At 38.4% G+C, this 14790-nt stretch overlaps 1 protein-coding gene across 6 annotated transcripts in view; it reads right to left on the minus strand.

Moving 5' to 3' along the window:
- Positions 1-14790, minus strand: part of USP25 (ubiquitin specific peptidase 25) — a 125296-nt gene that overhangs the window by 25189 nt on the left and 85317 nt on the right. For all 6 annotated transcript variants that reach the window (XM_039531075.1, XM_039531064.1, XM_039531095.1 and 3 more), the window contains 5 exons: positions 13056-13261; positions 12149-12219; positions 5639-5867; positions 3227-3427; positions 1448-1587 (listed from right to left, as the gene is read on the minus strand). In XM_039531075.1, coding sequence (XP_039387009.1) covers positions 1448-1587; positions 3227-3427; positions 5639-5867; positions 12149-12219; positions 13056-13261 — 847 coding nt within the window. The remainder of the gene's footprint in view (positions 1-1447; positions 1588-3226; positions 3428-5638; positions 5868-12148; positions 12220-13055; positions 13262-14790) is intronic.

Raw genomic sequence — 14790 nt, forward strand, 5'->3', positions numbered from 1 at the left:
ATAGGTACAAGGCACAATATATAATTTTCCCGGTCTGTTTTGCTATGTTGGCATTGATTTTTCTGATTTAGGCTCTACTATTTTGTTAAATATGACAGATTATTTTCTCTGAGAACACAGAAGACCATCTAAACATTAACCTAGGAATATTGGTGACAGTATGTCGTGGTGTCAAGAGTCAGATTAGCTTCCTTGTTGATTTTAACCACAACTCAGCAGTGTCTGTTCTCTCTTGACATCACAATGGTTGAGACACAAGAGAAAACACACTTCTGTTTTGATTAAATACCAATCCAGGATTCCATTTCCATGTCGAATCAATCCACAGAAGTAGCCTAATTCTTGATGTGAAATATGAGCATGTACTGGTATATATGCTTGCCTATGAGTTCTTGGGTCTAAGTGGGCTTGTTTAGCTCTGGACAATTAGGACTCAGGCCACATTTTTGTTTTATTTATTTATTTTTTAAGGAAGAATGCATGAACTTTGCACATGCCCAGCTTGTTCATACACTGCTCCACGATGACTTAGCAAGCCAAACTGAGGAAAATAATAAATAATAAACTGATACGTTACATTATTTTGATCTAAAAACAAGTATTCCATTAAAGTTGCCTGTGGTTTCAAAACGTATTTATTCATGAAACATATTTGATCAAATACTTATACCTACAGTTGGTCAAACAATATTTGCTGAACGTAAAATTCAATGAATTTTACCTTCATAAAGAATTCACAAAGCAGCCTCTTATTTGCAATTCTATTCAGTACTCAAAATTACTTGAAGACTATCTGAAGTGAAGTACTGGAAGTCTTTGGAGGATTCCAATATTCTGGCTGGTGTAACATATGTATTCTAAGTTAAATATACACATTTGATGAATCATGAAGACCTGTTTCGAAGTCTGTGAATTTAAATACTAAAACCTAGGATAGGATATGCATGTTTCCCCCCCAGTATTCAACTAACTACGTATATCCTCCATAAATGCAATGCTTAACCTTAAAAACTACATCAACTGATGCAGCCTTTCAAGGATACTGATGACTCCAAATGGTGTCTCAAAATCCCTAAATAAATTTAAAACAAACCCTAATTTTTTCAGTGTTCTGGGAGGAATACTCCTTTATATACTCCCATAACTAGAAAATTATTAATTGTAGGTGGACACAAAGACATGTGTGACCATTATTTAAGAAACATACTGTGCTCCACAAAGAAGTGTGATAATTACATACAATGTATGTACGTCACTAGTTTTACTGTAATATCAGCCTTTAGGTATATTCTATTTCTTCCGGACAGAGTATAAAGGCTGAATAGTTCCTAAGGAAAGGTTAATGCTTTCTTCAAGGGAATAATTTTTTCTTTTATCAGATATTATAATACCTGCCACTTGCAAGATAAGAAAAGAAGGGGTATTAAAAACTTGAAAATATCCTCACCATTTGCATGACAGTTTCAGGACTTCTATCTTCCTGTTCAGCTAATGCTTTAGTGATTGCTCGTACAGAATCTTCTTTCAAATGCTTTGAGAGATCAGTTCTTGATGGCTGCTCTAAATACTCTGGTTCTCCTGCTTGAACTTAGTGACAAAAAATATAATATAAGCAATTCCATATTCTTAACATAGCTAAGTCTATCTGCGTTATTTGGGTTAACAAGTAAGTGCTAAAGAAACTTGCACAAAAATGCAAGTTATGTCAAATAATTCACACAAATCTGCTTTAGATCCGTGTTCAAAATTAGTCCCATCTTTTCTAGTTTAAGAAAGCACTGAAAGAGCTTAGTGAATAGTTTTAGGATTAGAAACGTTTAAAACCATATTTAACATATTTGAATTGCCTGCAACACCTGCTCAAGCAGAACACAGTACTCATGTTGAGCCTGGGGCTGTGCATGAGTGTAAGGTTCTTCCTGAATCTCCTTGTGGGTTTGTGGCCTAAAATATCTAACAGTTTAAATCTAAAAGATTTATATTGCAAAATAAACACATTACAATCAATACATTTTACTTTTCAAACAACTAAGACAACACAAATTCCTTTCCATTTAAATGTAGAATCTTCACTAAGAAAAATAAAACAGACTTGCTTATTGCTTTCAGTTAGTAAAACAAAAAAAAGATAAACATCTGCTTGTAAATTTCAAGAGAAATTAATTAAATATTTTGTATCGCTAATACAAAGAACAAAAACTAGGCTGTTCCAAGTAACTGAAAAACAAGACATTTAGAAGATGAAATCACTGTTTGGAGTAAAAAAAAAAATGCAGTTTAACATTATCAGTACACCAATTTTCTAGATATATTTGGCCAAACTATGATCTGTGTGTCCGTCACTACAAAATGAACAACATACAATCTTTAATGATCCAAGGGTGACAAGAATGTATGAATGACAGTCTCCCACTATCCAAGCTTGTCTAGTCATCTTAAGTATTACATTGTAGAACCACCAAAGCTAGAAATGGACATAGAGAAAGAGACTAGGTAGAATTAATAGGCTATGTCAGTGCGGGACTGTCAGTACAATTAGTTCACCAACTGTCTGTTCAGGTCAGCTAAGTCCCAAGCAGTGGAGTTTCCACCACTATTCTTTGGAGTCCACCACACCATTCCTAACATTCTCAATATTTTCCTGGTAATCAGGCTATTTTCCTATTTCTTAATTTAATTCCATTACTACAATAATAAATCACACAATTTCTCCCTCTCCTTATGGCTAAATTCTGCTCTCACATTACTGTAAATCTAGAGTATCTGAGTACCAGGAAAATTTAGAGAGAGGAGAAAGGGAAAATACCCTGGAAATATCAATTTCTTAAAATAAAAGGCCAATGGGAGCTACTAGCTACTCTGTACTTTTGAAAAATCAGGCCACATTTCCAATTTTTAAGAATGTTTTCAGCTGAGGTGGTACTGGAACTTCACAAGGACAGAAAATTACTCAACATTAATAAGACCATCCAGTAAGCATTTTTAAATTTTTAATTTTAATGAGAAAAGAAACTCCCCAACAGAAACCAATGCCTATTTAAAAACCAAATAAACTTCTAATTTGGTTATTTTATAGAACTCACTGTTGAAAACAATTCAAATGTGAAGAAAACTAGTTCAGTATCTTCAAAGAGATGATAGTTTACAGCTGGCAGTAATGTATACACATGCAAAGTTTTATTTTTGTTTCCCCCTCCCCCAACATAAAAAATGTATGCAGACCAACCTGGAGCAGAGGAGGGTGCTGGCATCCTGGGTGTCTGAGATGCTAACAACTTTTCCTGTTGTACTTTCTGAGCAAGTTCTGCATCCCATTCTTCTAGTTCTTTTTCAAAACGCTTATTGTCTTCCTTGACATAGTCCTTTAAATCAGGAGGCAACGTATCCATTCCAAGCAGCATCTGACCAGTTTCCTTATTAAATTCTTCTGTAAAACCACATAGTTTATATGTTTCACAGAATAATGAAAGGCAACAGGAACACATGTGGATGAAAGGCTTTCAGAATGAGCATTCTTGAAAGCATACAATATACCAGTGAAATTTCAAAAGTTGTCTCACATTTATGAATACATCTCAGTTTATCATTTGTCATACGCAGGAAGTTTACTCACCTGGAGGTGGAGTTCATGAAGCATTTTGCTTCTGCAATTTAAGTCTTGCACTTGGGCACCATAAGCTCATTACCACATAGAATGCCAAACCTTTGGGGCTCTGTGCACCTTATGAATCAAAATGTTCACAGCAAAAGTACATAAGGGACTGTGGTCCAATTGCTTTCCATTCCACTTGGTCTTAATTACACTTAGAACTTTTAGACTGGCAGAGCCACACATTGAGGCCAATGAAGCCTGTGGTGGCAGGCCCCTTATAAATCTGGGGATCTGGAAATGTCAAGGCTAATCTTAGTAATCATTTCAAACTAAGTGAGTTTTCTAACTTTTTACTGTATGAAGATAGCCTTAACAATGTAAAGCAATATAAACCTATTACTATGCTTGGAAACTTGTCACTAAGTTGTAACCAAAAGATCCAAATTCTTCATGATATTTTCATTCTACACAATGCGGTTTTGCAGATCCATGTAACCCTTAACAAGTAGTCCTTTGATTTCTGGGACCAATTCACTAATGTCTGGGTGTGGAGAGAATAGTGAAGGCCCCAACTGCCATAGCACTATAGGCATAAGAAACTCTCCCCTTTGTCTGTCAGATGAGCAGTCAACCTCCGCTGAATAGTCAGTCTATATAATCTATTGCCACAAGAGGGAACAGTGAAGGAGAATATATATTTTCTTTTAAAACATTTTTGAACTACGATTTAAACTACAAACTAGTTATAAAAAAAGAGGATTGATGAACACATGGTCCATCACCACAACTTATTCATAATATGGTAAAAGATACACTTATCTATCGTGGTCAGACAAGGACTGCTTTCTGTCATGTATCTTTGCAGTGAACATTTGTATTCTTGTGGGAGCATATGCATATCCTCCCTAGTTATTGCTTTCTGGTTGGACATGATTTAATGCAACAAGGGATATGTTCCAAAGGAGTGTTATCTGAAGAGACAAATTTCAAACTACGCAAGTTTTAGCCGGTCTAATTGGGACTGGCCAATCGGGGCCAGATCAGATAATCAAAACTACAGATAAACTGGAAAATGCAATGCTGCAGTGCCATCTAACGGTTGTGTGTTCAGTAAATGTAGAGAGCCAGCTAAGGCAGGGTTGAATAAACAGGTTTCTACTGTATTCCTTTGTTTTGTTTTTCACAAGGAAGAACTCAAAATGTAAGTTAACTATGAAGTGCTCATTTCAATAATTTGCAACAGGCGTCTTTTTTTTTTTTTTTTTACACTCCATGAAAAAAGTACATTAAGTATATTAAGTGGATAAAGGCAAGAAAAATATTCCTGAGAACATGTAAAAGTGACCTATTCTATAGCTTTTAACATTTAACTTTTTTGGTTTTACTCTCTGGTGTTGTGATAAACCTATGCCCTCACCATGACTTCATTTGGCAAACGTTTTATTTTGCTATTTTAATAATGCTGAAGCACTACGTACTGTTATGTTATGATGCTTACTACTCAAAAGATGGGTAGTATTTTTGCCATCTAGAAAACTATAAACATACCTATGAGCATAATTAAACATTTCACTTTCTACTCATTTGTTTAAACACTAAAGACTGACATTACTCCACACAATAACCTCATCTTTGGGCTATAACTTGGGCAGCGCTTTATCTAAACACCTACAATATTCTTTAGCTGATCTACAATTAAGCAATGTTCACTTGTAAAATTGTATAAAAGCAGGATATTGCTGCATTTGTACTGAACTCTACAGGAATGCGGGGATTTGGGGGGGGTTGCTTAGTTTTCTTTGTATTCAACTATAAATGCATATGTAACATTTTAGTCAACAATAGGAATTAAAATAATCATATAACTATTACTTTGCATGTAAATAAAGTATTATATACAAGTTTAAATTTCAAGCTCTTAAATTCTGCTATATTAGCCATAGTTCAGATATTAAACAAAGCAACAGAACCACTCAGGAAGTCAACACCTTGAGCACAACTTCCACATACTTGTATTTCATGCTGAAAATATACCCCAGACATTACCTTGTATCAAGAATTGTTCCTTATCATTGATATACATTAAACAGTATGCACTGGCATTCCTGTAACCACCGAAAGAATCACGTTCCAACTCCTCCCAAGTTGACTTTGTCACAGAAATATCATTATATTTCATCCATCTCCTCTGGTGGTGGTCATAAATGTATGCCCAATAGTGCCCTGCGTTAGCTTGGCCTTCATGAACTAGTACAGCATGTAACCGATAAGGAACCTAACAGAAAGAAAGCATAATTTAAATGTTGTTGCCATTACAGTAGGAGGAGATTATTTACTTTAACTGGAGGTTCTTCGAGATGTGTGGTCCCTATTTGGATTCCAGATGTGGGTGTGCATATGTGCCAAGCGCTGGTGCCAGAACTGTTCATAGTAGTGTCTGTTGACCTGCATGTACATCATGCATTGGCTGGCTGGTGTGTCCAAGTCTTTAAGAGGCTGTGCGGGTAAACGCCAGTCCCTCTTACCAGTAAGCGATTAGCTTACTCCAATCCACAATGCAGGGGATGGAGGGCAGGTATGGGAATCCAAATAGGGACCACACATCTAGAACCACCTCCAGTTACCATAAGTAATCTCCTCCTCTTCTTCAAGTGGGAGAGTAGCAAGCAGTGCTTGGAATATTGATCTGGACACTTGAAAAAAAATCAGACAAAAGTAACATGGGTTATAAGGCGGCTACAATTTTATTTGCCTAGCTAACAATTTACCTGGGTGATCCACCACTCAGATAGTCACTACAAACTACTCAAAAGCAATCTACTAAAGAAAATAGATCTCTTCCTTAGAGTGTGTTCTTTTTCATTCTTCAGTGTGCAGTACAGACACAGACCGTTTAGGTCAACTCCATCCCAGAGTGAATGCTACTCATCATGCCAACATCACAATGATTCTTCTACCACGGTCATGTTCAAGTACCATGTCTGGAACTTCAAGCAATCAGCCACAAACTACGAATTCAACCTTCCTTTTCTCAATTCTGGAAGTAGCAAACTTCAAACTCTAGATTACATACTGTTAAAAAGCTTAACCCCTCCCCCCACCCCAAAAAAATAGCCAAGTCATGTTTCCTGGTTTAAACAAGTCTTTCCAAAGCATAAATACAAGAGTGCATCAGCAGAGAAAAATAATAAGTCAAACAATATACTGAGTTTAGGTTCTGATTGTCTGATCATGTTGACTGCATCGCTAACGAATTACATAAATGAATGGTTTCCTCATATAATAATTGGTGCATTCAATGCACCAGTTATTGTCATCTCTGAGTAAATATTTAAGAGAACAGAGGCCATCTGCCTGTCAAAGATGGCCAGTTTATGTCAACCATTTGAGTACTTAAAGATACTTATTTAATACATTAATAAGCCATTTGTTGATAGGCATCTAAGCATCTTATAATAGAACAAAACACTAAAATTAGAAGAAAAAAACCAGCTAGGTAAACAGTCAACCTGTACCAAAACATCTGGCAAAATATATAAAATCACTTAAAGTTTTCACTGGATTCTACCATCTCCCAATTAACACAAAACAGTAAAGAAAAAAGGAAAGTTCTCATCTTGGCAGTTTGCACATCTGTTTTTATTCCCCCACACCACACGCTCTCACTTCCTGGATTCATCCCAACCCTTTGAGCGTACTCTTCTGCTCCAGCCTTCGATGCACAGAACTGACTTCCAGTTATATGCCAGGTGCCCTCTCCCTCTCTCCCCCCGATTTAGCATCCAACTCTTCAAGCAATCCCTCCTCTCTTATCAGTACTATATTCTAAATGTCATTAACTATTATCCCATGTCTTTCCCTTGAGTGTGTCTGTCTTGCTTTACTTGACTTGTTAACTCTTTGGGACAGGGAATGCATTATACCTAAGTTTGTAAAGGGACATGTAAATTAATAGTAATGTATTGATGGTTTAATAAAAATCAGTAATATTTCAGTCAGTTCATTTCTGTGTACATCAGAAAGTTGAACACTTCCATCTTAAAGTACATCTTGAGAGTACCAATAGACCTATCATAATTAGGAGCATATGAGAAAACAGCTGCGTTATTGTGTTCAGTCAGTGAAGAAACTGCTAGCTAGAGACGCAAAGGCCAGGTGGAGGGGACCTCCCCTCATTTTGAGATAACAGAAGAGGGACTTCATACCAATGTCTAGGCCAGACCATGCCAACATGTATACATTCTTGTACTTTCCTCAGAGCATGAACTTTAGCTCCTAATCAATGAAAATATTGATACAAAGATTTGCAGCAGATGTGGAGACAAGTTAAGTTTTTACCAGTTACCAACACACATCGACCTCTGCTCACAATGATGCCTTATTGGATTACATGGTCTACCTTGCCTTCAGTGGCTGTAAATAACCAAAAAACCTGTGAGTAAGGCCAAGAAGGGGTTCTCCAAGAAATCTGCCTTGGTTTTCAAGACCAGTAGAATACAAGAATCAAACAAGTTAGCAGTGAGAGTCTAAACACCTTAGGGACATAGGATGCTAGCTAGTGACCATCTTCTGGCAACATCAATGGCAAAATTTGAAGACTTTTTGCAGTAGAGATAAGTGTTAAAGACCATAAGAATAGAGAAGGAAGAATGATCCACTTTACCTTAAAAGACCTTTAAAAAAAATGGTAAAGGTGTTGTTCTTAAAAAAAAGTTCAAGGGAAAAACATATCAATTCTATAAAAACAGCATTAAATATTACTATTATCCTTAATACAAGAACAGATTTCTTAGAAGGACTGAGGATATTAATGAGTGGCTTTTTAATCTAAGGCAAGCAGTATAATAAAAACAAAATAAAGAGGAAGAGATCCAAATGCTATTTATACAGCAATCTTGAGTGTTAATAAGCTGGTCTGATATTAAAAATGTAAGCTATCTTTCAGGTTTATTACTATTAAGATCTAAAGCCTAGAGTGAAGATCTGTGGAGAACATCTGCCGGATTCTTGTTGCACACATCTTGAAAGCTATACTATTGCAGCAGGGGACTTCAAGTTTAATATTTGTTATTGTCATGATAAAAAAATAAGATCACTTATGACAATGACTAGGGATATTGGAATGACCCATATATTCCAGGTTGCCATTCTCAAAACAATACAACTTCAGCATTACGAACACCAGAGTTACGAACTGACTGGTCAACCACATACCTCATTTGGAACTGGAAGTACACAGATAGCAGAAGAGACCCAAGAAAAAGCAAATACAGTAAATTAATCTACAAAGAAAAAATTAAAAAAAGGGGAAGATTTGACAAGATTAAAAAAGATTTCAGAAGGTAAGGAAACCTTCTGTGCTTGTTTCATTTAAATTAAGATGGTTAAAAGTAGCATTTTTCTTCAGAGTAAAGTTTCAAAGCTGTATTAAATCAACGTTCAGTTGTAAACTTTTGAAAGAACTGTTATGTTTTGTTCAGTTATGAACATTTTAAAGTTACAAATAACCTCCATCCCCAAGATTCTGAGGTTCTACTGTATATCAGTTTCTTTGAGCTATGAGGCTAAGCAATCTCCCTGAAACTACAAGTCTGCTTCACAATTAGCCAGTAGGAAAAGCAGAAGGAGAGCAAAGGTTGCACCTGTCCCTGAGACAGGAACACTGCCCTCTGTAAAGCTCCTTAGTGCTGACAACCCCACCTGAAAGAATCTTAGCAGTCCTCTGAAATGAGTGTCCTGGGTGGGTAACACTGTTCAAATACAGCTGAGTTACCAAACCACGTTGGATGCATTTTTTAAAGGAATATGGGTATGCAGATTAATTAGAAAGACTAATGGGGGGTGGTGGAGGGGCTGTATGCCTTTCTGATGACATTCCCTCACCACAGCACAGCACAGCACAACACAACCCAACACAACCCATTGGGACTGAGATTTTAATTGAGTTTTAAATAAAATTGTGCTAATTGGGTTAACTTCAATCCCTCTTTCTCTATCTCTGGCAAACTAGCTGCCAGAACTGTTTAGTCTGATCAAGGAATGTTAATTGCAGCCTTCCATGAAGAGAGAGATGTATAGTGCTAACAAGTGAATTCTGTACTAGTAGCTGTATCTCACAATAAACCATTGTATCAAGAAGCAATTAATGGTAACACAGCAACACACAAAGTATGTAATTAGCATTAAACTTTCATGCGGTGACTACCAACATGTGTAACAAGAGCAAGGCATCCACAGGAAGGGAAACTTTAAAAATTGTGTAAACTCGCCCCCCATCACCCTCTGGTTTCCTCCCTGCATCAAACTGAGCTAACAAAGCAGGAGGAGCAGGGGCAGCCGTGCAGCCAGCGGCTGGAGAGACGAGGCGCTTTCCTCTTCAAAGTGCCGCTTCTCTCGGGCTGGCTTTGAAGGGGAAAGTGCTGCTTCTCCTCCTGAGTCCTCCAGCCCATGCTGGCAGAGCCGCATTCCTAAAGGGACTTTAGAGCTGTAGGCCAGGGCCCCGGGGCCCCTTTGTTGACCACTACCCATATATATGTAAACACACAAAAACACAAACATTATTTCCCCATATGTCTTTAAGGGTTGAATCAGAGTCGTTTATCCTGCAGAATGCTTAACCCTTTCTGGTCATGTGTCTCAACTGTACTTTGAGGAGTATCAGAAATCACTCATGTATCATAGCAAAGGCTACCAGGAGTACTTGATACAAGGATTCTCAAAGGACTGCATTAGATACAATGAACTGAGATATCCCTAGCACTACACACCCTGTAATGTAAGTATAGCCGATGTTTATGAAGCCTGGAATTTTGGGCATAATCCAGGATTCTGTAACATGGTATGGGGGAGTATGAGATGGATTCCCTGAAGGTGGGGAAGCTAACTAGAAAACTCTGCTAAAAGCTGTAAAACAATTAGAAACTTACTAACAAAAAGAAATATACACAAACGGCAATAAGGGAAACTGAACAATTTACAGATTGAAGAAACTGAAGGAAAGCTCTGGACACTGGAGGTTCTGACCCAGGCTAAGTGACTGTAAAAAAGAACTGGAGAGGCAGTCGGTGCACTCTGCCCTTCATAACTTCGGCTGAAAGTTGAGGAAGGCAAGGGCACATGTGTGGACTTATGGACAATACGTACAAAAATTCTGGGTGCACACAGCTCATGAACACGCACACAGGGACCAGCAGTCGAAGAACAAGAGTTCTGGAAAAGATATAAAGCCCTCCTGCTTCTGGGCATTAGCCAACCTCTTACTGGGGGTTAGGGTTAGAAGGAAATTTGCCCTTGAGGCAGGCTATTGCTGTAGGGTTTCTTACACCTTTCTCTGAAGCAGCTGGCATTGGTCATACTACAAGACAGCATATTGGACTTGTACAACTGGGTTTGATCCTGTATGGCAATTCCTAGACACACAACTCTATGCTTACATCTCATCTTGGAACCAGTCTTCAGAACGGTTCCACAGCATCCCTTCTGCACCTTGGCTGCTGCCCTCAACCAAACACCACAAGAGGGCTTCCGTAAGACTAGCAGAAGGATGCTCATGCAGCATCCCCCATCACCTATAGCCCCTTCTCGTAAACTGGATCAAACACATTTTCATCTCTTCTTGTTGCGACAAAAGAAATGGACAGATAATTCTTCAGTTGTAGACCCTGTCCCTCCTTTTCCTTTCCTTTACCTTTAATTTTGCCTGTAAGCTCTTTGGGGCCTGGAGGCACTCTTATGTCTGTAACTTGCCATGCCCACTAACATGTACCAACATTACTAGTCAAAATCACGCACTCCCCTCCTCCCTTCCTCCCCTGCCAAAATACAAAAAACACACACCACATGGAAAGAGGATTATGTGAATACAAGACTAATGAAGGAACCACTACTATATATCATGATGGCTTAATATTGCTGATCACAGTACAAAACACATCACTTAACAAGCTGTCCTCCCCAAAAAATGGTTTAGCATGATAGCAAAAAGATTGACTGATGCTTAATCAGGACAGAATTAATATGGATTCATTTAGGTAAGTCCAAATAGTTAAGGGGTGTTTAACCAAGTGTTAAATAGAAGTGAAATTCTGAGTCATATTGTAGAAGTTTCAAAGTGAAATGAAGATGAAATATAAACATAGGAAATATATTTCCTGTATTTTTATTCAAATATTTTTTCCTCTTTTTAAAATGGGCTCGTATCTTAATTGGAAGTATCTCACTCAACAGCCTAAATAGTTTCTCCTTTGCAATGCTAAAATTAAAACACAGCTGCACAGAATCAGGTATTCTGAGTTTTGCCACAGACTTGTAGCACAACTTTGGTTAAGTAACTTCATTTCTAATGCCTGACTTCCCTTAAAATAGGTTATTACAGTATAATTCTTTGACTTGGTGGTGCATAATTAAGGTCTACAGAACTCTCTGATCTTCTGATTAAGGATCTCAACACATTATACACTGCTTAATTTTTAAGCAATAAGAATTAAAGAAACATTTTTCATTACAAAGATTAAAATGATCTATTTTTTGATTATCTCATGTGGACACCGTACTTACCTGGACCATTGATTTGTCAGAGTACATCAATTCAATTGTCCGATGTATTCTAGATATGCTTTCCTGCAAGTCTAAGGGAATGAGAAAAAAAAAAAAGTCATATCCTTCTGCACCACCACTATGAGTTATCTACATGCTTCTACAATATGCTACATCTTCACTTTTTCCAACTTGAAGGCTCAAACAAGGATAAACAGTCCTAATCTTATTTAAAAATTGATGTTAACCGCGCACATGCCGGACACTGAAGTTTCTCAGGCCTGAATGCAAATGCCACAATCCCAGGGACAATGCAGCCTGCTCCCCGCAAGATACCAGGCACGCTCTATGGGCAAGAAAATGGCTCTACTTTGTTCTTGTCCTTGTCTGAACAGTTAGTGCCCTTCCTTCTGCCCCACACCAAGGGAGCAGTCCATGCACTCTCCTGAACAAAGGCCGCTGCAACTATCAGTAGCTTTTGCAAAGAAGCTCACTGCACTCTCCCAAAAGAGCCCAGGTTGTATACCCACAAAAGAGCCAGTCACAGTCTGGCATAACTCCTTAAACTGCCTGTCACACTGACAGCTACAGGACAAGGATGGAAAAATCTACCAATGCAAGTACCACTTCTCTTCCTCTCCCCCACCTCCATATCACAGCAATGTCTGAATAGGGTACAAGCCCAACTCCAATGTGAAAAGGGAAGGTTTGGAGCTAGAGGTGAATGCTTTACCATCTGAGACAGACTGACATTTTTGTTAGTATTAGATTTTTTTTCCTTCATCTGTCTGTTGAAGACAAATGTAAATCCACTAAGAACTGTGAAAAATTACTGAAGTCAAACACACTGATTTTTTTTCCTCCAGAATCAAAACATTTTCAGTAATCCTTTTCAAAAGCAGCAGTAGTCCCTACTTTTTCACAGTACCTCTAGTGTCATTTTCTACTTCAGTCCTCCAACGATGTAAACAGCCCTCTAACACTGAAAGCTCTTCTTCCGTTATGTGTCTTGGTGCTGGATGCATTGGCAGGTCTGGAGGAATTCGGGACTGTGTAAATGGTTTGTGTATTACTGATCTTTGTACAGGTGATGTGCTTGGTATCTCTGATGAAGGCCCCTGTTGGTCTGTTGTGCTGTATTTATTTAAAATATGAAATGAGATTTCAAACTTCCTATACACAAACTATAAACTACAGAAATTGACTTCACAAACACTTGGAGCTGAAATATAAACCAACCAATCCCTGATCATTTTTATTTTTTAATCTGAGCAGTTTTAAACACTTTAAAGCTCACAGTTATCAAGTTAAAGCAACACAGAGTTTACTCTGGCTTGAAAGGTTTAATTGTGATTGTCTCTTTTGTCATGGTGGTTGCCACATGGCATACTATGAAAATGTAAGAAGTCACATGGTGACTCCATTTTGTATTTAATATACTCTCTCTGGACTGTGTTGCTTTAACTTGATAACTGTGAGCTTTAAAGTGTTTAAAACTGCTCAGATTAAAAAATAAAAATGATCAGAGTTTACTTTATTTTATATATATATATATATATATATATATATATATATATATATATATATATATGGTTTCATGGAGGCAATTTTTTCCTAATGCAAGTTAATACCACAAATTTTAAGTTTAAATACTGGTTTCCTTACACCTTGTCCACAGTAGACTTTTTCCTTCAGATTTCCACCATTGCTAAGCTAGTATTAATCCAACAGAGCTAGCAACAATGGGAGCTCCAGTGAGCGCAAGCTACTGGCATTTTAGAGCTCCTCTGAGAAGGGTAAACATCTGCGTTAACGCAGCCACTATTTACTCCTAGGAGAATTTTGCACCACTACACACACGAAGAATTCATATTCCTTGCATTCTCCCTCCTCCCCCTCTAATACACTCTGCCAGGGAGATGCTGCAATTACACCTTTCACCCAGCAAGGGCTGCTGTGGTACCAGAAGAGAAGACAGCCAGCTCAGGGCCTGAGGAGGCACCTGCAGAGGGGGAGGGCTGCTTTCTTCACAGCACCCTGCCCATGGGTCCAGGCAAGGAGATATAAGATATGGAAGGATGGACAGAACAGGGCAAACAGGGTTGCTGGGGATCATAGACTGGGGTTCAGAAGGGCTAGTGGGGGAGGGACAGACTGGGGAAAGGGCACAGGAGCTAGTGGGGTGATAGCACTGAGCCAGGGGCTGAATGGCCATGGGAGTGATGGCCACATAAGGATAGGATGAGAGAGGGGTGGCTGAATGGGAGTGCAGGGACACATGGGGATGGGGAACATGTGCCTGACTGAATGGGAGAAGCTAGGGGTCAGCCAGGGTCTGCCTGGAGGAAGCTTCCCAACTCCCTAACAATCCCTCCCACGCAAAAAACCCTAAAACCTGTTACACACTTCTCCCACCCATATCCAACAACCCTCCAGGTTCACTCCTAGGCCCTTGTCTAGCCACTATTTCCCTCTCCCCCAGCTTCTCTGTTACCCGTCTCCCCCAAGGCTTTGCACTGCTTCTGAGAGGGGTGGGAAATACAGTTCGGTATTGTAGTTTAAATGGATTATTACTCCAACTTATGTATTAATATACCTAGTAAGTAATCCATGTCAAAGAACATTTCCTGAATCTTTTTTGTTGGGTGTATGGTTACAGATAT

The sequence above is a fragment of the Mauremys reevesii genome, linkage group 1 (genome assembly GCF_016161935.1).
Source record: "Mauremys reevesii isolate NIE-2019 linkage group 1, ASM1616193v1, whole genome shotgun sequence".
Taxonomy (NCBI): Eukaryota; Metazoa; Chordata; order Testudines; family Geoemydidae; genus Mauremys; species Mauremys reevesii.